This window comes from Plutella xylostella, chromosome 2 (genome assembly GCF_932276165.1).
Source record: "Plutella xylostella chromosome 2, ilPluXylo3.1, whole genome shotgun sequence".
NCBI lineage: Eukaryota > Metazoa > Arthropoda > Insecta > Lepidoptera > Plutellidae > Plutella > Plutella xylostella.
The window spans coordinates 2,681,237-2,702,657 of NC_063982.1; the positions used below are offsets into that span (position 1 = coordinate 2,681,237).

General features: G+C 34.7%; 2 protein-coding genes and 1 non-coding gene across 8 annotated transcripts in view; all 3 read left to right on the forward strand.

Moving 5' to 3' along the window:
• The window catches only part of LOC105388771 (PTB domain-containing adapter protein ced-6), a 54,496-nt gene extending 44,162 nt beyond the window's left edge, over positions 1-10,334 (forward strand). For all 5 annotated transcript variants that reach the window (XM_038111813.2, XM_038111807.2, XM_038111816.2 and 2 more), the window contains 8 exons: positions 2,875-3,122; positions 3,635-3,737; positions 4,208-4,376; positions 4,776-4,887; positions 5,318-5,412; positions 6,340-6,444; positions 8,364-8,776; positions 9,416-10,334. In XM_038111813.2, coding sequence (XP_037967741.2) covers positions 2,875-3,122; positions 3,635-3,737; positions 4,208-4,376; positions 4,776-4,887; positions 5,318-5,412; positions 6,340-6,444; positions 8,364-8,776; positions 9,416-9,493 — 1,323 coding nt within the window. In that variant the 3' untranslated portion in view covers positions 9,494-10,334. The remainder of the gene's footprint in view (positions 1-2,874; positions 3,123-3,634; positions 3,738-4,207; positions 4,377-4,775; positions 4,888-5,317; positions 5,413-6,339; positions 6,445-8,363; positions 8,777-9,415) is intronic.
• On the forward strand, positions 6,022-6,094 carry Trnav-aac. Its single transcript has one exon. It is a non-coding gene; the product is annotated as a tRNA-Val (tRNA).
• A 3,342-nt stretch (positions 10,335-13,676) lies between the features above and the next one.
• On the forward strand, positions 13,677-19,911 carry LOC105388772. Of its 2 annotated transcripts, none has more exons than XM_048633049.1 (3): positions 13,677-13,829; positions 15,272-15,550; positions 18,195-19,911. In XM_048633049.1, exons 2-3 carry the CDS (start codon positions 15,310-15,312, stop codon positions 18,287-18,289), a joined length of 336 nt encoding a protein of 111 aa, XP_048489006.1. In that variant the 5' UTR covers positions 13,677-13,829; positions 15,272-15,309; the 3' UTR covers positions 18,290-19,911. The 2 variants fall into 2 exon arrangements, with proteins under 2 accessions (XP_048489006.1, XP_011558041.3); XM_011559739.3 differs by lacking the exons at positions 13,677-13,829; positions 15,272-15,550 and adding exons at positions 16,049-16,203; positions 16,716-17,090.
• Positions 19,912-21,421: the final 1,510 nt, after the last annotated feature.

The following is a 21,421-nucleotide window of genomic DNA, read 5'->3' on the forward strand; positions in this document are numbered from 1 at the left end:
CTCAGAATATAACCAGCTACTGAGGTGTCCCTTTTATTACTTTGTTAGTAATCCTCATTATTTACGTCCCTCGGTTTAGATAAACAAACGGTTAAATGAATGTTTACTTTTGTTTACATTTAACCCCATTTAAGCCCCAGTCGGATTTTTGGTAGTTAAATTATAACTTAATTAATTAGACCATGATTGGCATGCTTTTCACAGCTTTTGTCTGTTAGTGGCAGTATTTTTGGTTCAAATTAATTCTGTGAGGTTGTTATCAAAAGTCTGATTTCAGGTTAGAATAATACAGTCACTTAGAAAGCATATGAAACACTTTCATATTGTTTGAATGATACCAGCTCTTATAGTTTCAGTTATAAAGACTACGACTGGTTTAATTCGTCTAAAAGCCATATCCTTTGTTCTTTTGTGTAGAAAGTACCGCAAACTAATTATTTGTGGTTTTACCTCTGCTTACCTTACCTTATGGAAGAGAAATGCGTTTTTGTGCTCATTTTGTTTGGTTTTACTGTTTATTTAACTATCTGTTACTCTTAGTGCCAATTTCTCCATAGTCGGTTAGAGCATAACCACGGAGTAGTGGTTAACTTTTGACACATCTGCCATGAATTTTATACGGAGATGACGTTTAATTTATAAATCAATCCCTGTCGGTTAGAAACCCGACAATGGAGAAATTGGCACTAAACTGTCTACTAGAGAGAACGAAATAACATGTAGTTATTTTCCTGTAGTAAATAAAATAATAATGAAACAATTAACGGCAAAAAGTCTATTGTTAATCGCATCTTCAGGAAAGTGGAAAGGTGTAACTTGTCAACAATGTTGTATAAATATTCTAGGGCAGGTGTTATAGTGAATTATATTAATCTGTTTGACCTGTGGTGACACGGAACTATCTGTAGGTAATCGATAATATAGTAATTATCCACAAACAAAGCTGCTTCACTAATAAGTGTGTCCTTTATACTCACACGCCATTAACCGTTCTGTCAATGACTAACTATTGTTTTCTATAATTTATGGTTTCTTGCATAGGCTGTTGAAATCACTTACCTCTGCCTTTCAAATTGTTTTTTTTTCGGATAATACAGTTTGAAGGCCAGAGTTTTTTATAAATATAGTTTTAAAAGATGTTGTTAAATTTTATATATAAAAATAGCAGTGTAAAGTCTGTAAAGTAAAGTAAAATTATACATAAATTGAACATCGTTTACTTGTGTAAACAATCATTAGGTTTGTGTTTTTTAATACTTTGAAATCCATAAATGAAGTAGTTATTGTTCTCACTTGGTGTAAAATATCAAAATAATTTTATTTAGGCCATGCCTATCTTAGTATTAATTTATTAGAGAGAGTCAATAATTATTAATGTCTTATGTCATTAGGAAAAGTCATTATTAAGTATTTCATATAAATCTTCATATAGCTCGCTAAATTATAATACTCGCAAAAAACGGAATTTGATACCTACTTATGTAAAAAATAATCAAAAATTAATTAGCATCTCATTTCCGATTTTCTTGAATAACTGGAATTTATTTTTACATATTTATCTAACCGTATAATAAAAATATTATTATTTAAATACTGTGTTGTGACGTCTTGACCTACTTCATACAATTCATTAAATAGTCCAATTTAACATATTTTGATCCTATTATTACATAGATAGATAGATAGATAATACATAATTAGGGTACAAAAGGCGGTCTCATAGCTAGTTAACTACCATTACCATAGATAAAAAATAGGTGCCTATTAAAAATATAAAGATAAAAACTAAACATTATGAGACACTGACTACAACAAGCACCAGGCACAAGCATACAGGAATTCAAAACATAGAGTACCAACCTACCAACTAACATAAATGGTTGCTGTCCAAAACATCAGAAGTTGTGCCTTTTAAGCATTTGCTGTAGATAATAAGGCCATCTTACACAGTCTCTAGACCACTCGAATCCTAACTAATATTATAAATGCGAAAGTAACTGTGCCTGTCTGTCTGTCTGTCTATCCGTCTGTTACTGAACGGATTTGAATGAAATTTGGTATACATACGGTCTAGACCCTGGGAAGGAACATAGGCTACTTTTTATCCCGAAATTCCCTCGAAAACAGCGCGGGAACAGCTAGTAGCTTTATAAAGCCCAAATTTCATTCAAAATGGCTGATCCGATGTCGTTAACATCTGCTTTCACATGCGCCGCGCAAGGTCAGCGAGTGCGGTGAAAAGAACACTTTTGCATGAGCGGTATCTAACCGCCATCTTGAAAATAATTGCTTTGTGCTTTTTGCAAAAACATTTCTCTTGGTATCTGTCTGTGGGTATTTTTTTCCTTTATTAAGTTCTTTTTTAAATCAAGTATCTACCTATGTATAGTTCTGAATAAGATAAGGTGTCTTACTCCATGGAATATATATTTTTTAATCTATGATCAAACCATTACTTTAATAGATATCATTTGCATTTTGTTTTTGCAAAGACAAACAAACAGTTCTAACTTTTTTTAATATAGCGTACCTACTTATATTTGATTTGATTGTACACTATTATAGGTTTATAATATTGTGTAACTAATAACTACCCGTTACAAAACATCTGTCTGACAACTCGAATGAATTCAATGTCTAGCCAAAATCCATTTAGATTAGAAAAGTGCTTTTAAGTGTATTCAACTTTAGCCAGGTATTTCTATTGGTGCATAGAGTCATAAACTTTTTCTCATTCCTACAGTTCGAGTGGCAGTGGTTATCAAAGTATAATTTACGACATTCTTTATTCAATAATGTTACGTAGTTAAATTTTCAGTAATTATTTTTAATATTTACTTTAAATATTAATATGTGTCTTTTTTTATTTCGCAGGAGCCAAGATCGAACAACATAATGTATCAATTTCCTCTGCACCGGATATCCTACTGTGCTGACGACAAGGGTGCCAAAAAGTACTTCTCGTTTATTGCCAAAGGTGGCAGCACTGTCAACAACGGAAACGGGATGAACGGCCATGACACCGGAAGTGAGGAGAAACACGAGTGTTTTGTGTTCATTTCTACTAAGTTAGCTTCAGAAATCACTCTTACTATTGGACAAGCGTTTGACTTGGCTTACAGGTGAGAAATTTTTTACACTATTTTTAATAGCAAAAATATAAATAAATACAGTACTTACATAAATTACGTCAAAATATACAGAGTGAAATTTTATCAACATGCTCGTGGGCAACTTTCAGCTGTTCCATAAATTTTAACTGTACAAAAATTGGTTACTTTTTGAAAATGCCTCAGTAGTGGCTAGTGACCTGTCGAAAAAATACATAAATATAAAAATATTACTAAGCCATATTTTTTTTAATTTTGTGATATCTTAGCATAGATTAAGTGCCAATTTCTCCATTCTCGGTTAGAGCATAACCAGGGAGTAGTGGTTAACTTTTGTCACATCTGTCATGAATTTTATATGGAGATGACGTTTAGTTTATAAATCAATCCCTGTCGGTTAGATAACCGACAATGGAGAAATTGGCACTAAGTTACTTATATAGTCAATAAATTTTTGAATCTACTACAGTGTCAGGTTTCACACTTAAAAAAACAATATTAAAAGCACTGATGTTATATTTCAGACGGTTCCTAAACGACAACGGCAAATACATTGAAATCCAGAAGCTCTCTCTACAGAACAAGAAGCTGGAATGTCAGATGAACGCGTATAAACACCGCTTACAGGTAAATTGGGATTGTCATATCCACTATTTTGTATTTTATTATAAATACTCATACGCTATTAGTATTATAATAGGGGTATTATAAAGCTAGTAGCGTATGTGTATTTGTAATAGTATAAATCTGGTTGGGGAACCAGGAGCGGTGGAAGCTCAGTTGGGTGATCGCCCACTTCTCACTCCAGTTATAATAGAACCCCAAACCATTAATGGAACCCGAGAGTCCCGAGATATTCCGTGCTATAAGTCACTGTTTAAAGATAAGTAAATCATTTAAAGAGCCACTATTATTTATTTCAAACTGCTAAATCTTATAAATTGATATAATAAACAACACGAAAATTAGACTATTTCTATTAACTTTAAATCGCTTCTACCTGTCGGCTGTGAGACCCACTAAGACTTTTAACCTTTTATGCCAAATATAAATGAATGCAGACATCAAATAATTTCCCACCAAATCCCCGTCCACAGGAGCTGTCAAAGATCACATACAAAGACGACCTCTCCTCCTACCTCGCTCGCAACAGCCTCTCAGAGATCACGGAGTTCAAGACCCCTCCAGAGCTGGAGCGACAGCTGAGCGCGCTCACGTTAGCCAACGGGTTCAGTGCTATGAACGGGAACAAGACTCCTGACATGGGTGAGTGGGGTAATCATGGGTTAATATTCATAACATTAATGTTAATAAGTGAATCTCGGTCCTAGCCCGATGGTATAGCAGAAAGAAATCTCGTTTCCAGCTTTTTCTATGGAATTTTGTTAGGCCCTTATTTGCGGGGTTACCACCATCGAACATTAGCAATCAACAATGCTGAAGCACCATTATTGCTTATCTGTCAAATCAGACATTATTTATTATTTGTTTGAATCTGTAAAAATTTTGACATTTTTTAATACGTGATTACTTTCCTGACACTTTGAAAAACTGTATTAGTGGTATCTGAAAGCTGTATTACAGTAACATTACATTGTGAAATCGCGATACAAATTAAACCTCTAATCCGAGCTCCATTTAACCTCCCCATATCTCTAATTCCAGCATCAGACGGGTTCTCCAACACGTCGTCGGACACGTACAACTCGAGCGCGGACAACAACCTGCTGCTGGCCACGCCGCCGCCGCAGCACAACGGGAAGGGACACCCCACTAGGTGAGATATTTAACTCTTTATATGACATAAAAATAAAAAATGAAAATCGATTGTGTCGTTTGGGAGCTACCCTACTACAGACAGATTAAACTTATAACACCCATCTTTTTCCGTCTGGGGTTAAAATATTGAATAGTACTTTGACCTTATGGCATACAGTTCAAAATTATGTGGCAACATTTCAGTCACTGCCTGAAAAAGGGTTGATAATCACCCAAAGCTCGGCCTCTCCGAAGTAGTAGGCTAAAGCTGATTTTTTAAATTATGTCCTTACCTTTTTTTAAAGACTTCCGACATTTAATTACTACGTAGGATGATTTAGTTCATCTTTTTTAACTTTAACCCCCTTTTTCAACGCATTTTACAGATTAAGCACCTTTGTTTGTTTATCATCAACACCCTAAAAACCTTATTTATTATATTTCCACAGTAAACACAAAGAGCTGCTCGACACACCAGCGAGTAAGAACCCCGTCGTGGGCACCAAGCTGGAGCACCTGCTGCTCAACTCCGACTCCGATAGCGGTATGTATACAGAATATACTACAAATACGCACAAAAAAATGAGCAAACAAAGCTTTATGATTCGCTCGTAAAAAATCTAACCTCTAAAAAATACATTATTTTATAAGCAGCAAGGATTGGCTCGTAAAATCGAACTTACCATATAAAAAATTTGCACCATCAGGTAGGTTGTACTTTTTGCAAGAAAGTATTGGAAATACCTACGCAATAATAATTTATATACAATTTCATAAAACCAAAAAATTTACTTAAATAAAAAAAATGCTGTTGTCACTTACAAAAAAAACTGTTTAAATGTTGAGAACCGCTGAACTATACTTTTCCTTCCGAGCTTCCGCTTTATGATAGTGATGTCATTACGTAATAAGGGATCTGCAAAATACCGGTTTTTACATTTAGATTACAGAAGGCGGTTACTGGCGGTAAATGTTGTAAAATAAAATAACTTTCTACCACTACTTCAATTAATTTAAGTCATTGTTATTTTTTTGAAACTGAAGTTGTTACAATAATTTTATTACAATAATAAATTAATAATACCTACGATAATACTGATATAGGTAGGTAGGTTCTATGAGCCAGATTACCTTTTTCGCGTGTCTTAGTACAGTTTCCGTGGTGTAGCGGTTATCACATCTGCCTAACACGCAGAAGGCCCCCGGTTCGATCCCGGGCGGAAACATATTTTTGTTTTTTATTTTTTCTTATTTTCTTACATATTTCTATACTTTTGTATTTACCAACTACATACCTATCATGATTAAAAATTGCAATGCCACACGATAAACATGAAACTTTGCGTTACAAAGGCAGACTTACCCGTTAGCTAAGTAGCTAATATGTAAATCAAGTAAAAAAAACTCACAAACACTCGTCGAATTCTGCCCTAAAGCTAGAGCGTCAATGAACTGTCCCAATTTGTTCCAGACTTCGACCCGCGCGCGTTCGAGTCGGACCCGCCGTCGCAGCACGCGCCGCCCGCCTTCCCGCCGCCGCGGCCCGACCACGCCGCCTCGCCGCCCGCGCCGCTCTGTAAGATTACTATTATGTATTTTATTTTATTTTTTGAGCTTCATATAGGCGATTTTACCGCACACACTCTTTACCGCCCACCGCCGTGGAGAGCGGATTGTCATTGTACGCAAAAATGACAGTTTATATAGAAAAAACGCTTAGCCGCACATACGGCCCCAGCCTCACTACGCAGAAATCACCAATCCTCGCGGTGAGGCGTTGCGTGTGTGAATCACCTTAATGAGAGAGATGGGGTGTTATACAATACAATACCCTAACGAGCAATGAAAAAGTTCCAGGGACATAGTAGAATGGTAAAGGGCTAAAGGCAGGTGGAAGTTTTTCGTGAGTGTATTATGTTTGACTTGTAATTGGCTTGAGGATATTTTCCTAATAGGAGAGTGGATCCGAAGTTTTTAATAATAAGCTAGGTCGTTAGTCGGATTATAATCACGCATATCTAATTATAGCAAAGAGCTGACTGCCAACTTCCAATGATGGAGAGGCACTATAAGAAGAAGAATTATTTGACATGTGGACAGTAAACGATCATGTTTATTTCAATCCATTATTTATGTATAAGTACCGTCAACAGGCCCCCATTAAAGGCCCTTATAGTGCCACAATCTTATCTGTTCCGGTGGTCAAAATGTGTACTAACGAGACGTCATTGTCAAACGTCTTTTCATACTCTGTGCGTTATTTGAGTTGTCAATTTCTGCGAAGAGGCTGACGCTACGTTATTTAATTTGTTTTGTGATTTTCTGGGTGTAATAATGCCAAAAGTGTTGAAAAGTGATGCAAGAAAAGTAATACTAGATATATTGGCTTTTATGCAAGAAGGATAACGTATTCAGGCGTCTTTAATTCCGTTTGAAAAATTGGAAGAACGAGTTGCAGCGGTTACAGGTTAGTGTTGCCAAATATGACGAATAATTTTACCCATATACTCACATGTAATTTTATTAATATTTTCCCGAGAGACCCGTACCCCAGCAGTGGGGACGGGATGGGTCGTGATGAAAGTATATAATTTTAATTTTTCTTTGATTACAGGTGTGAGTGAAGCTGCGAACCTATACCTTAGGCAGTATACCATGAATAATTTCTCGCACCTGCAGTGATTTTAGACGAAATAATGATGATTAATGATCATCATCTTCTTCTTCCACTACGAGTATCAAGGGTTGGCTGGAAGAAATTGATTTTTGGGCAATTAGCCTTTGTACATTGTCTGAATTTCTTTTAATTTTATGCTCTTGTTTCTTGTTACTTTAGAAAATGAAAATAATGAAGTGTTCATAAATAAATAAATAATAATTAAGTACTTAATAGTTTTGTTTAAGTCTATCTATCTCGTTATTCCCACGACCCACAGATATTACCTATATCATTGTAAAATCTAGATTTAATGTCTTAAGTATATCAGAACATAATCAGAACTAATTTTGTTTCTGTTCGCCATGGACAAATTTTTTATACAACAAATGTCGTTTGATATATTATATCCTCTTTCATTTACCATCGACCTTATATTTTGATTTATCTATAATTATGAATGTACCTAATTATAAAAATAGGTAATAGCAGAAATACATTGTCGTTTAAACCAGAAATAGGCAAAATTTAATCGATGGCATCACTGGCTTCAATCACAGCGACGTCGCCACCGGAACAGATAAGATTGTGGCACTATATATTGTGGCTGACACGACATAGATTATCTGATATAATCTATGTCGTGTCAGTGTCATATAACTCGTAGGAAGGTACAACATATCCAATAGGTACACGTGCATTTTACTGATAGTTTCAAATAACGTAGATTAATTGTATTTTCGTTGTTGCTATTAAAATTAGTGATGGGTTACCTACCTAAATGTTAAGTTAAGGTATTTTTGTTTTACGAATTATAAATATTCATTATTTGGTTACAGTGGCCCCACCACCAAAGGCGTCGAAACGCCAGAGCACACCGCAGCAGCAGCCGCAACAAAACAACGTCCAGCCGCAACAAATCAACGGAAGCGATCTGTTCGGATCAACCCCATTCTCCCTCCCGAACCAAGCCCAAGTGCAAACCTCGCCGTTCGCCCCCCAGAACTCCGTCAACAAACCGAATTATGACATCAGCGATTTCAATCTACAAACATCGGTTTTCAACACTAGCACTTCCTTTACGAACGGCTTGAGCGGATATGACCCGTTTGACACGCAAAAGGGCGGGAATATTTTCGGCAATGGCTACGGAAGTGCGTTCAATGGATTTGGAAACCTGAGTGAGAAGCAGACTGTGGCTCTGGACAGCAGTTTCAACGGTTTTTTAGATAAAACTATTTCGGAGATGAAGGTTGGTATTGGTTTTGTGCTTTATAATGATGATAATAATCATTGTCATCTTTATTATTCGTATTAAATTATTCTTACCTTGGTGACTGATGCTATTCTAACTGGTCAATCCTTTCACCACAGTGACAAACCCTAAATGCGACCTTAATTTCTAACTCTGTATTACATGTACAAGCAATGCTGACAGATTTTATGGCTGTATTTATGTTTATTACTTTATCAGGTTGATAAATGGTAAGTTCGTTTTGATAAACGCCATAATAAAATTAAATATGGTGAATTAAGCTAGAGACTTCTTCTATGGCCACAACGTTAATCTAGTAATATAGTGGCCATATAGAACAATGAACTATTTTGTAATATAACACGCACAAGTAAATAAAGGAATCTAAAATTATGGTTCACAACATCACAACTAAGTATGTTAGTAATGTATGTCATCAAAACCTCCGCAAATTGGTAGATAGATGTGATGATTGGCACATTACTATCAATTCATATTATTATTTATTATATACATATTTGCTAATTTGATATAGGTACATACTTAACAAGATTTCAAAAATTATCAACCCAAACTTACTATTTAACTTAGGCAGGTATACTTTTTGCAATACTTACGGGTTTTTTTTCATTACAGGATGGATTCAGTAGAGGGATCACCTTTGGAAACGATGATTTTTCAATAGACAACCTCGATCCCTTGAAGAAGAATTAAGAATATGAACGATTAACTATAAATAAAATAGGTAAAATAATAGCTAATATTAAACTCTTGTTTTTGTCCATACAACATAGTATAATTAATTGCAATGAAATAATTTGAAAATATAATAATGAAAATTAGGTATTTAAGTAGCTGTATGGATGGAAATGATATTTTTCTATTACGTTAAGTAATTATTTTATTTTTGCTGTATTATTGGTTAGAGAAATTAATTCCTATTCATATATTTTTATATAAACAAACCAGTAATATGACAAAAATTAGCTAAGTGTATATTTTGGTGATAAGAGTTAGTGTATTTTGTTATTATATATACGCTCAATGTCATTCCGATGTGCCTTATACCTATACAAAATAATTAACAAAAATATATATAAAATATTGCCCAATTTTGTTTTAGAATATGTTTCACCGGTAGATTTTTAAGACAAAAATGTATTTTGGTAGAAATTAATGTAAGAATTTTATCTGCAATTAATTAGGTATTAGGGACCAAAATTCATCACCACAAGAAAAGATTTGAAGGTCACCTCAAATTATTCTGTGATAACTTTTTTCAAAGTTGAGGGACTTCAAATTTTATATATTTTTTATATAAAATTGTCCAAAAAACGACTGATTTATAAAGCGAATCATTATTTAGAATTTCTTGTAATCTCTTTAAAGTTAAGCTAAATTGTATACAATATAGAATATATACAATATATTTCATATTATTATAAATATGCTTGATATATGGATGACATTGGAGCTCTGTAAGGGTCAAAACATTCCATATTTTATAATTCATTAGAATTAGATATTTTATTTCTGATAACTGATAATTAATAAAAATATTTTTTTAGTTGTGTATATTGCCCATAAACTGTTGTATCGAATGTCTCATTAGTGAATATGTTTTAGAACTGTGTACACTAATGTTACTTTTAAGGCCAAAAGATATACATATTTGTGTATTTTAAATAATAAAACTTATGTTTAAAAAATAATTATTTTACTTATTTCCAATTAAAGCAAGGACAAGACACAAGTAAGCAGAAATGAATCCTAACTAATATTATAAATGCGAAAGTAACTGTGTCTGTCTGTCTGTCTGTCTGTCTGTCTGTTACTCTTTCACGCCAAAACTACAGAACGGATTTGAATAAAATTTGGTATACAGATAGTATAGACCCTGAGAAAGAACATAGGCTACTTTTTATCCCGGAATTCCCACGGGAAAACTTTTTAAGGCGAAGCGGAGCGCGCGGAAACAGCTAGTACTTAATAAGAACGATTATCGTTATTGTATTGAACATCCCTTAACTATACTTCAAATAAGCTTAGATTATTGGTAGTAGAAGGAGTATAGAGTACCGGGGTGTATTAACGTTGTTGTTGTTGCCTGCACATAGGCATATTTGGCATTAAAAACCGGTAATTTACATTATGTTATGATAGAGTTACAACACTAGAACTGTCAATATAAAACTATTGATTTTTATTTTGACACTGACACTTGACAACAATTTTATCGAATTGTTTTGTTGGTGAAGCGATTTCATCGTAAATATTTTGCATTTTTGCTGAAAACTTTCATTTAAAAGCGCCATGCTTGCTTTTATGGTTTGAAAATAGTTGGCAGAAGTTTACCGTTGCAGTATAATAAAGCAGATCTGAGTATTTATTAAAAATGGTCGACTTAAGCGGAGGACAAGATGGTCCACTGGAGCACGCATTCTCAAACTCTGTTTTCATCCTTCCTGGGATCATCGTGGTGACTCTCACAAGTAAGTATTGTTTTTGAAATTTTTGTTTAAGTACATATCATGTGGCGAACTGTTTGAAAACATCCTAGACTTCACTAAGTTCCTCATAGTTTTGACTGGAAGTGAATACAGAACATTTCATTCCCAGTCCTTAGATTTATCTAACTTTAAAGAAACATAATATGTATGTAGGTAAAATAAGGCAGGAGAATTGAGTATGGACCCGCTTCTCAAATCTCCTGCCCTGAAGATGACCCACTAACCTTAAATTGGCCTATTTATACATCCTTGACCTTTCAACATTGATCCACCTGTGTTGAATTGATTTAATACTATATACTTAGCTCAAATTGAATTTACCTACTATGGTAGTCACAACAGTACAAGTGCCTAAGGCCCAGTTTCTCACTTGAGTAAATCTACCTAAATAATATATGAATTTTAGTCCTACTAAAAGATAACAGTCAGTAAAACAGAACTCTACATTTTATACCGATGTTATGACTTATTTTACTTGTAATTCTGCCCATTCGCATATTAAGTAACATATCCTAGGCCGCATTCTGACGACACATGCCTGCAGTTTTGATTTTGAAATATATTAATAATAATAGTATTTCAAAATTATGCCTCCATCAATATTTTTTATTATAATTTATTTTTAACCAAGTAAAGAACTGTTGAAAAGTACAAAAAGCTTTCGTAAATTCAAATCTTTTAAATATGACAAATTTTCATAGAGCGAATGTGACATAAACTATGTTGATATGTCAATATCAGTATTATCTATGCCCATAGAACTGAGCATCGGCGCGACTTGCGAAACTCATAGTGTTTTATGTGGTTGGGTCGGTTATAAATTTTTTACTTTCTTTAAAATACCTTAAATTACTTTTTTTGACATTGAATTTGTTTTTACTATAATAAAGCAATGTAAATCTATCGAATAAGAATATAAATAAATAATAATAATAAATAAATAAATATGTGGGGACATCTCACACACGGCCATCCGACCCCAAGCTAGGCAGAACCTGTGTTATGGGTGTCGGACAGCTGATATATCTACACAAATACATAGCTAGATAGATACTAAATATAAATATCAACACCCAAGACCCGAGTGCAAATATCTGTCTTTAAACAAATATCTGCCCCAGCCGGGAATCGAACCCGGGACCTTCGGCTCAGTAGTCCTGGTCACTAACCACTACGCCATTCGGTCGTCCAAAAAATATCGTATAAAAAATACTTCTTTTTGTTGTATGTTCAAGTTACTTCCACCCTGTATTTGAAAGAAGCCAGATTATTGATAAACTTTTTTCTGTTTATTCTTCTCATTATTTATGCCTACTAATCTGAACTTATACTATGACTTTTTTCTGCTTCTTGCGCCCCATGCTTTGTATGCAGGGCAAATTAACTTGGCCGACAAGAACCAGGGGTCTAAGGAGGACCCTAGACCTACAATAATATTGTACAATATATTTATTGTGCAATAAGTTTTAAATCCAAATGAGGTTTGCGCAATCTTCAATATTAACCCTAAACAATGAATGATATTGCACAATTGTCAATATTGCGCAATATAATTGATTGTCTAAGGGGCTAGTTTAAAATAATTATATAAATTCTGAAGAAACAAAATTTTATTTTAGCAATATAAAATGAGATTTATGGAAACACTCACAAATTTTAAACAAAGAATTAAAGCTTACTGCACTATTATTATTTTTTGTGCCTTCAGAATCGACATCAATGTCATGTGTGGTTCTTGTTAGCTGCTCAGGCAGTAAAAATATTGTAGTATGAGATTCTACATTAATAATTCATGCCTACTCCTAACAATTTAGCTTTCAAGTAAGTATGTAGGTACCTACTTATTTTTTTGTCTGAAGATGTGGACATAGACACCTGTCTATAGCGAGTACCTACTCGTAACTGGAAATTAACAATAATGGCCTGAAAACAGTTGAATCATCAAATCATATCCCCATAAAGTATACTGCAAACATAAGTGACAAGCGTTTACTATGAAGGTGTAGGTACTATACTAGGTAGGTTAGGATATACTAGTAACTAGGTACCTCACCGTGTTACTTGACTAATGTGCACAAATGAATCTTCTAGTGCTTTTTGGTAAGCTCACTAATATGTCATAACTGTGAGGCTTACAAAAAATTCAATACAGTAATTATCTAATTAAGGGTCAGGTGGGGTAAGAGTGAAAGATAAGAGAAAATAAAATAAGACTTTTTGATATATTTCCATGTGTTTTTTAAATACCTCTGTCTTACCCCATTTGACCTTACGCAATTTTAGAACATATGTATATTATACTAATTTATCACAAAGCCGCTCGCTTATCACTTGTACCGTACGGAACAAAGTATTATAACTTATAACTACTTATAGCTACTTACGTGTACATTTTACTCAAGTAAAACACGCCGCGTGGCATATCGAAATCACTTACTGTAATCTTTGAATTTATTCCATGTTTAGTTGCGGTCGACTTATGTCCTTTAATAAGTGAATATTGATTTTTGTTCAAGTTTTGGATTCGTACATAATTATCGTGAGTTTTGTGTTTTTTTTTTCTGATAAAGTATTAGTTTTTTTTATATACAAGCGTAAAGTGTTCTATGAATTTCATATGTTTTTTTTTATTTTGTTCTTGATTAGCATTAATTCTTATCAAGATATCAATGATAGTTTATCATGATTAAATTAAATAAATTGAAGTGGATAGTTATTCGGTATAACTACGTATATTAAATGAACATTTTATGATCTTATGTACTTACCTTCTTATAATTATTATAGGTATACTATGGTTTGAAAGTAAGTATAGGTGCTTGGGCGTGGGGCTTTCAAACCATAGTGTATACTAAAGAAATTCATGCAAAAATCTTGTTATTTATACCTATCAAGTTTTTTATATTTATCTAAACTATAACTCCCAACCCTCTCCATCTTAGCAACTATAACTAGTGGAGGTTAATATAACATATAGCTAAAAAACATAGCAAGTGATTTGCTCGCAACGAATAGCATTCGCTTTATGAACGCGCAAATGCTGCTATAGTTATAACGCGACGCGCCCTCGCGATCTTAGCTCGCAAAATTGGACAGCGTCTGCCCGCGGCCGTTGCCACGACGCTACTGCTAGAAAAAGCAGGCTATTTTGCGGAGCCGCGAGACGTGGCGTGCGATAACCGCGCAGGCGATATTCACACTGCTTTGTAGCGTCTCGCTCTTTCAACGGTGCAACGTCGCGCGACTCGCGTGTGAGAGAGCGAGACGCTGCGAAGCTGCAAGCTTCACTACGCAATAGCGCTCCGCTATCTGCTGAAATTAGCTCCGCAGTAGCGATTTGGCAACGGCCACGGGTGGCCGCTATGCTAATTGTCCCTCGCGCAACGTTACGAATTACGATCGCGCTGTTTGGTTTTGTTGCATTTGCGTGCTGTAAATAAATATTTGTAAATATACATAATAATAAATAGTTTAAATAGTAACGTATTAAAATAGGTATAGTGTTTATTTAGGTTTAGTGTAAAATTGTAAATAAATAGTGTTTGTGTAAGTGTAAATAGTTATTTTCTAACGGACAATTTGGTTCTGAGGACAATTTCGTATTTTAAATGTTTTGTGATTGTGTGTGATTGAACTTTGACTGGACAATTTACCTATCTTTACTTTACGTGTGTTTTCGTAAGTGGATGAAACTTTGAAAGGATATTACTTTGTGGTTTTAAAGTGTTTTGTGTAAATAGTTATTGCAATTAAAGAACGTTTGACAATAATTCATAAAAATGAAGAGAAACAGTGATGTGCCATTATAGACAGTCTAAGTCAGTAAGCCTGTAAAGTATGAAGGAAAGTTCATTGTTTTTTTCATACATTTTTTTTTTGGTCTTCAATATCGTTATAACGTAGCGGATTAAATAACCTGCTATAAATGTGTAACATAGCGTCTGTAGCGTGTTATCAAAATGTAGCCGTTTTTCCCACCACTAACTATAACCCTTCGCGCCAAAATAGCAGCACTTGAAAATGGCGGACGACATAGACACGCTAACCCCCGAGTTCAACCTGGACGAGCTGTCAGAGGACGGGGAGCTTCCTTCTACTGAGAACCTGATGAAGATGCTGGAGGAATCCAACATGACTGATGAGATGAAGGAGAATCTAAGGCAGATGCTGAGCGGGGGACGAGCGCCTGAGCTTTTCGGGGCGTCGACTAGCGGGTCCTGGCTGGGGGTTGTGTTCATAATCGTCATTTTCTCTATTCTGTGTGAGTGTTTATTTTTTGTTTTTTATTTTTTTGCTGAAAAGGCTAAGGGGATTATTTCATTCTGCCTGTGTGTTTTTTATTGCCTTTGGGTTTTGGCGGGAAGATTCTTATGTTAAGCCCCTGTTCCACAATGTCTGGTTAGTGGCTATCTGTGAGATAAAATACATGCTGTCACTTTCTGTTATTATTTTTTTGACAGTGACAGCATGTATTTTATCTCACAGGTAGCCACTAACCAGACATTGTGGAACAAGCCCTTAGTGTCGTTAGAAAAATATGTTAAAAATTAATAACATACAGTTTTCCAAAAAAGTTTGCAGAGAACAAATTTCTGATATGCGAAATTATTATTAACTAATAAGTTGGGCTAAATTGCACAAACAGTAACAAAGTAAGAGTAGGTCATCGCTATCAGTGGTGTTATCAACAATAATATTTATGTAATACATAAGCTCTATCATATTGAAATGTTAAATGCAATAATTTCTTCGATACCATTTGTCACCGTGTCAATAAAGTTGAAAATTGGTATAAAAAACTAATTAGTAGGTATGGAAAGATAAATCAGTGTTCTTTAGATAATTTGGCTAGGTATAATGTATATCGTGGCTATTTGCTATTTATTTTATCTTAAGCCGGTCGTTTGATAAATGGTGAGTTTTATAAACATTTTTTTCTTTATTTAATTTGAATCCGTCATCAGTTTTTCATATTTTATTTGTTATGTTAGGTTTACTTTGGTCCTTTCATAATTATTTTGCAATAATTTCAACGGTTGTTCGTAATTATAAATTACAAAACTTTGAAAAGGACTGGGCCAGCTATAAACAAGTATTAATATGAATTATATCTGTAGACATAATATATTTACTTACGTCTGTGCTACCTAATAATTTATGAGTTGACACAGGTGTCTATAATAAAATACCTAACACTCAAACTTAACTAAACAAGCATTAATATTATGGAAATATGTATAATATAATCTAATCCTTGAACCAACCCTTTACTATAATATTTTGTTATGTCTTGTAATTGTAACTAATCAAATAAAATTCAACATATTTAAAAAAAAATATCTTATCACTAATGGTATAATTATCACAAATATCGCAAGTTTATCTATCACAATCGAATCAGTCTAAAACTATTCCATAAACAACAGAAAACATGGCGGAAGAAGACCAAGTCATGGATGCGTCCAACGGTGGCTTCGGAGCCATGATAACTCAGAAAATAGTGGAAAGCGTCAAAAACATGGACATAGCAGCCGTTCTACAGAAAATGGCAGAATCATCGACTGACGACGAAGAAGCAGCTGATGCACAAAGCAAAATCAAGAGCATTCTAGAAAAATACCACTCTATGGGAGCAGAAGAAAAGGAACAGTTCACCAGTCAAATCAAAAATGTCCTCATGAGCAAAATGAGTGAGAGAATGAAAGATAGACTGAGTGGTTTGGATGAGACGATTCAAGAGGCGATCATTAATAAGCTGATTTTGGTCGGTGTGGGTGGTTTAGTACTGGTTATACTTGTTGGTAGGTGATAATTTGTTTTTCATGGGTTTGTGTTTTCGTTTGCAAAAACAACCGCTTCTGTTCACAGTTTCTATAGCTACATCTATGATTTTCAGTTGTTCATATTGAATCTTATATGTTAAGTAATAGGTAGGTACTTAATTACTTAAATGACACACAATGAATAATAATATACAAGAACACTAACTTAACAATTACAATGTTTAGACAAAAAATATAATGTTGATCAGAACATGTGTGTTTATATTAGGTAGGTATTAGGTTGTGATATTAGGTAGATTTAGCTACCCAAATGAGAAACTGGACCTATTCTATTATGTATCTTAAAACCTTAGTGGTTCACATAGGCACTTAAGTTATTTACTCGTACTACCTACTAGGCAATAGTTTAGACTCCTGACATTATAACATTCATTGCGTACAATGAAAAGGGTTAGTCCCGCTATGGTATGGTCCCGGTATGGCACCCTCTTAAAATACCTATCAAAAAGTCCCGCTATGGTACTCTTCAGTTTTTGGTACTGTTGTAAAGTAGATCTAAAAGATGGGTACCATAGCGGGACTTTTTGATAGGTATTTTAAGAGGGTGCCATACCGGGACCATACCATAGCGGGACTAACCCAATGAAAAAGATCCAGTGACATATCTCCAAATTACTCCCAAACCGAAAATACGCAGAACTAGCGCCGCTAGTTGATAAAAATTCATAACTTCCGTTTTCTTTCAAACGTTTTTCCAAATACCAGTATTTTGAAAAACGTTATAAAAGGCTATCCCCTCGTCATGATTATTCCAATTTTTAGAACCTACCTCCTAATCTCTGGTACCTGAGAGTAAAAGTTGCCGAAGATATCGCCAGAAACCGCCGTCATTAGCGATTTTAGCAAATGTTATCCTAAATACCTATTTTGCTAGAATCGCGAAGGTATACTCTCCTCTTAACTTCTAGATTCCAAGCACAAGGGATTAGGAGTTGAGTAGTACCTAGGTTCTAAATTTTGATATAATTGTTTTACACAGTATCACGCACACGCAAAAATGAGCAACAGAAAGTATGAATAAAAGTGGCGATTCAGCTATTAAAATCAGTTATTTTGTTGCAGTTTTCTTCGGCTACAAGCTCTACAAGTCGATAAAAGAGAAGGAAAACAAGAAAGAAGAGAAGAAGAAGCTGAAACAAATGAAGAAGAAGAAATGACGCGACCGCCGCCGCTACGGGTACTGTGTAAAGATACAGACCAACTGGGTATTCTAAAAAATACAGATTATTTAGTTAATTTCTTTAAATAGTTTTTTTTTTGTTTTTTTTTTACATTAAATCCCGGTTTTGCCATATTTGGGTAGATCATAACAAGTGATTATTTCATCAATTATAGGTACGTTATCTTCATATTAAATTATTGACAGATGTGTCAAAAGTCAACAACTAATCCCTGGTTATGAGCTAACCTCGTATGATGAAACTGGGGCATAGGTACTTAATTTTTAGAAAGGTTTGTTAAGTTAACCTAACCTTCGATTTATTTATCTATAATTGTAATAATTTAAAATTCAAACCAATTTTCTAGCCAAATGGACTATCGTATAGAATACCTACTTGTTTAAATATAGGTATTCTGATTGTAGTTACATATCAGTTTCTTTAGATCGATTAATTTTGTGTCGCCTTTTAGTTTTTTTTTTACATTTATCTAATTATTATTTAATGAATTACCCATTGGTTGGTCTGTAACGTACAGAGTAATCAAACCTTAGCAAATAACGACCTACGCATAAAATGTGGATTAAAGATTGTTGTGCCAAAAAATATTTCACAGTTTAAATCAAATCAAATTGGTTTGGTAAAAATATATGAAAAAAAAAGTTAGTGAAACTAGTTAGATGTTTTAAAACTGAATGTTTTCTACCTACTTATACAGCCTATACTATCGCCAAACTAGTAGTTACATTATTATATTATTATGTCATTCTGAAACAAATTTTATAAATAGGCACTAAACCTAATACTAACTTAGGTAATATACCTACAACATACTTATGTAAAAACCCTTTTTTAGCAAATATTTTCTTTCTCCAATTTACAGGAGGTACTTTTAAAGAGCATTTAATCTAAATGGACTGAGATGTATGTTTGAGATAATTTATTAATAGTTTTAAAGTTCTAAATGTGAATCCGGTGTTAGCATGGAAATGTTATTATATTCTAAAAGGTCAGGGGGCGTATCTAAACTAGAAGTCATGCATCTTGAAAATACACTTTTTGGTACCTATGTGTTAAAACCGGCGTCTATTTCCTGATGCCGTTACACGGGTTCGTTATCGACGTAGATAAACGCCACTATATCGCGATTCGCCAAAAATACGGAGCTGTTATCGGTATCGCGCCTTGAAAAGTTTCTTGACGTCGATAACGAACCCGTGTAGCGGCTTCAGGGACGGTGAATTCTGAAATTAAAGCAAAATGGTGGGAAAGATACATGATTTCTAGTGTAAGAGCAGTATATTTCTCTGATGTCCATGTTTCACTGCCTGACCCTAAATATACCTACCTATACGTTTCTCAATAGTAGAGCAGTTAAATGTCGTTAAAAACTATATTTTTAAATTATTAATTAATGAGGTGTCTACTTGCATGAATTTGTAAGGTACTTATGTGTCTATTACCTACTATATTTTGTGTAAGTACTTATTTATATTTTTATGATAACCTAAATGCATTCCTTTAGATTTACCTATGACATGACATGACTGTATTGAATTTATTTTTCGTCGTTTTATTATAATAAAATGTTACTTTTTACACGTGGTTCTATGTAAAAACTGCATTTTTATTCTACATTTTTACCTTTGAAGTCAAAGATAATCTAGCTAATAAATTATGAACCTGCTGCCGCTTCACGGGTTTGTAAGATTATATCAATCACATAAAATAAAAGTTACTATATATATCGAGATTTTCCATAAAAGGCACATTGATTGATAGAACACGATATCATACATCGATAACGAACCCGTGTAGCCGCTGCAGAATCGATATCATTATAGTTTCCCGCGACAGAGTAAGCGACTTTAGGTATTTTTTATCCTAAAAAATGGGGGTAGCCATATTAATGAATAAATATTTAGTAGGGTAGTTTTAGCCCGAGGATTCTTGTTTAATTCGGTAATTGCCTCGGGCGGTCGTCTCTTGAGTTGTTGTGAAATTCATTAATATTTCGGAATAGGTACTTGTGTATACCATGTGGGTTTTGTGATCAAATATTGCTACCAGCTAATAGGCATAGAATTTGTGTTTAGTACCCTACTTTCAAAATCAATTTATTGTGTGTGATTATCAAGATTTGATGGGATTTGACCTCACGTGGTGGGCCCCTACGTCGTCGTGGTGTCGTCGTGGTGCTATCCTGGATAACTCGAGGTATTTATTTTTTATTTTAATATAACTACCTATTTACGATGGTACGTACTTAAAGGTAGGTACCTATAGGTACCATTTATGCAACATTCACTAGATATCTATATGGTTATTGTAAGCCGAAAGGGGGCAACTCAAGGGTCAATGTGAATACCTTTTTTTCATGATTTTCAATGAAGTCACTCGCATGCAGTGGGCGGTGGCAAAGCGGAGAGGAGAGGACATGTCTCATTTTCCTTCGCTTGATCCATTTCCACTGAAGCTAAGCGGAGAGATGTGGTAATAACGACATTTCTGATTGGTTATTCAAAACACACCTCCCTCTCTCCTCTCCGCTTTGGTGGAAAACCGGGCCTTAGGCGCAGGGAATTTTGTCTAACAAAGTCAAATTCCCGCCTCGCTTGCACCTAGCCCGAGCCGCGACTTCTTCAGTAATATAATAATGTCCTACTAGCCGAATTTCGACTACGGCGGCCAATATCATTTGAGATCAGCCATCTACGCAGGAGTAGATTATAGTGCCCAAGTGTGTGCGCAGTACACAGGAGCACTCTCTGTTCCATCACTCTCATAGCCCAATGGGACGGATTGACCGACACGAATGGAGAGAGCTAGGCGCAGGACCGACTGCTTTACATGCCCATCCGACAGCATGGATCGTTTCACTGTTTCGGACATCAGGTGATCAGCCTTCTATGTCCTAACCAAACTTAGAACCACAATTTAGAAACACAAATTGATGGTCCCATCCGGGAATCGAACCCGGGACCTCTGGGCCATGAAGCGAAGCTTCTACCACTAGACCACAGAGGCAGTTAATTTCACTTCGACGACTTCTTCAGTACCTCAGCGTCGACGACCTGTCGTGGCATAATCCGCATAATAGAAAATAGCCTAGAGAAGGTGCGCTCTTTT

Coding starts and splice junctions, on each gene's coding strand:
- LOC105388772 (XM_011559739.3), top strand. CDS start 16,721: ATGGCGGAAGAAGACCAAGTCATGGATGCGTCCAACGGTGGCTTCGGA. Junction 17,091..18,194: donor AGTACTGGTTATACTTGTTG/GTAGGTGATAAT, acceptor ATTTTGTTGCAG/TTTTCTTCGGCTACAAGCTC.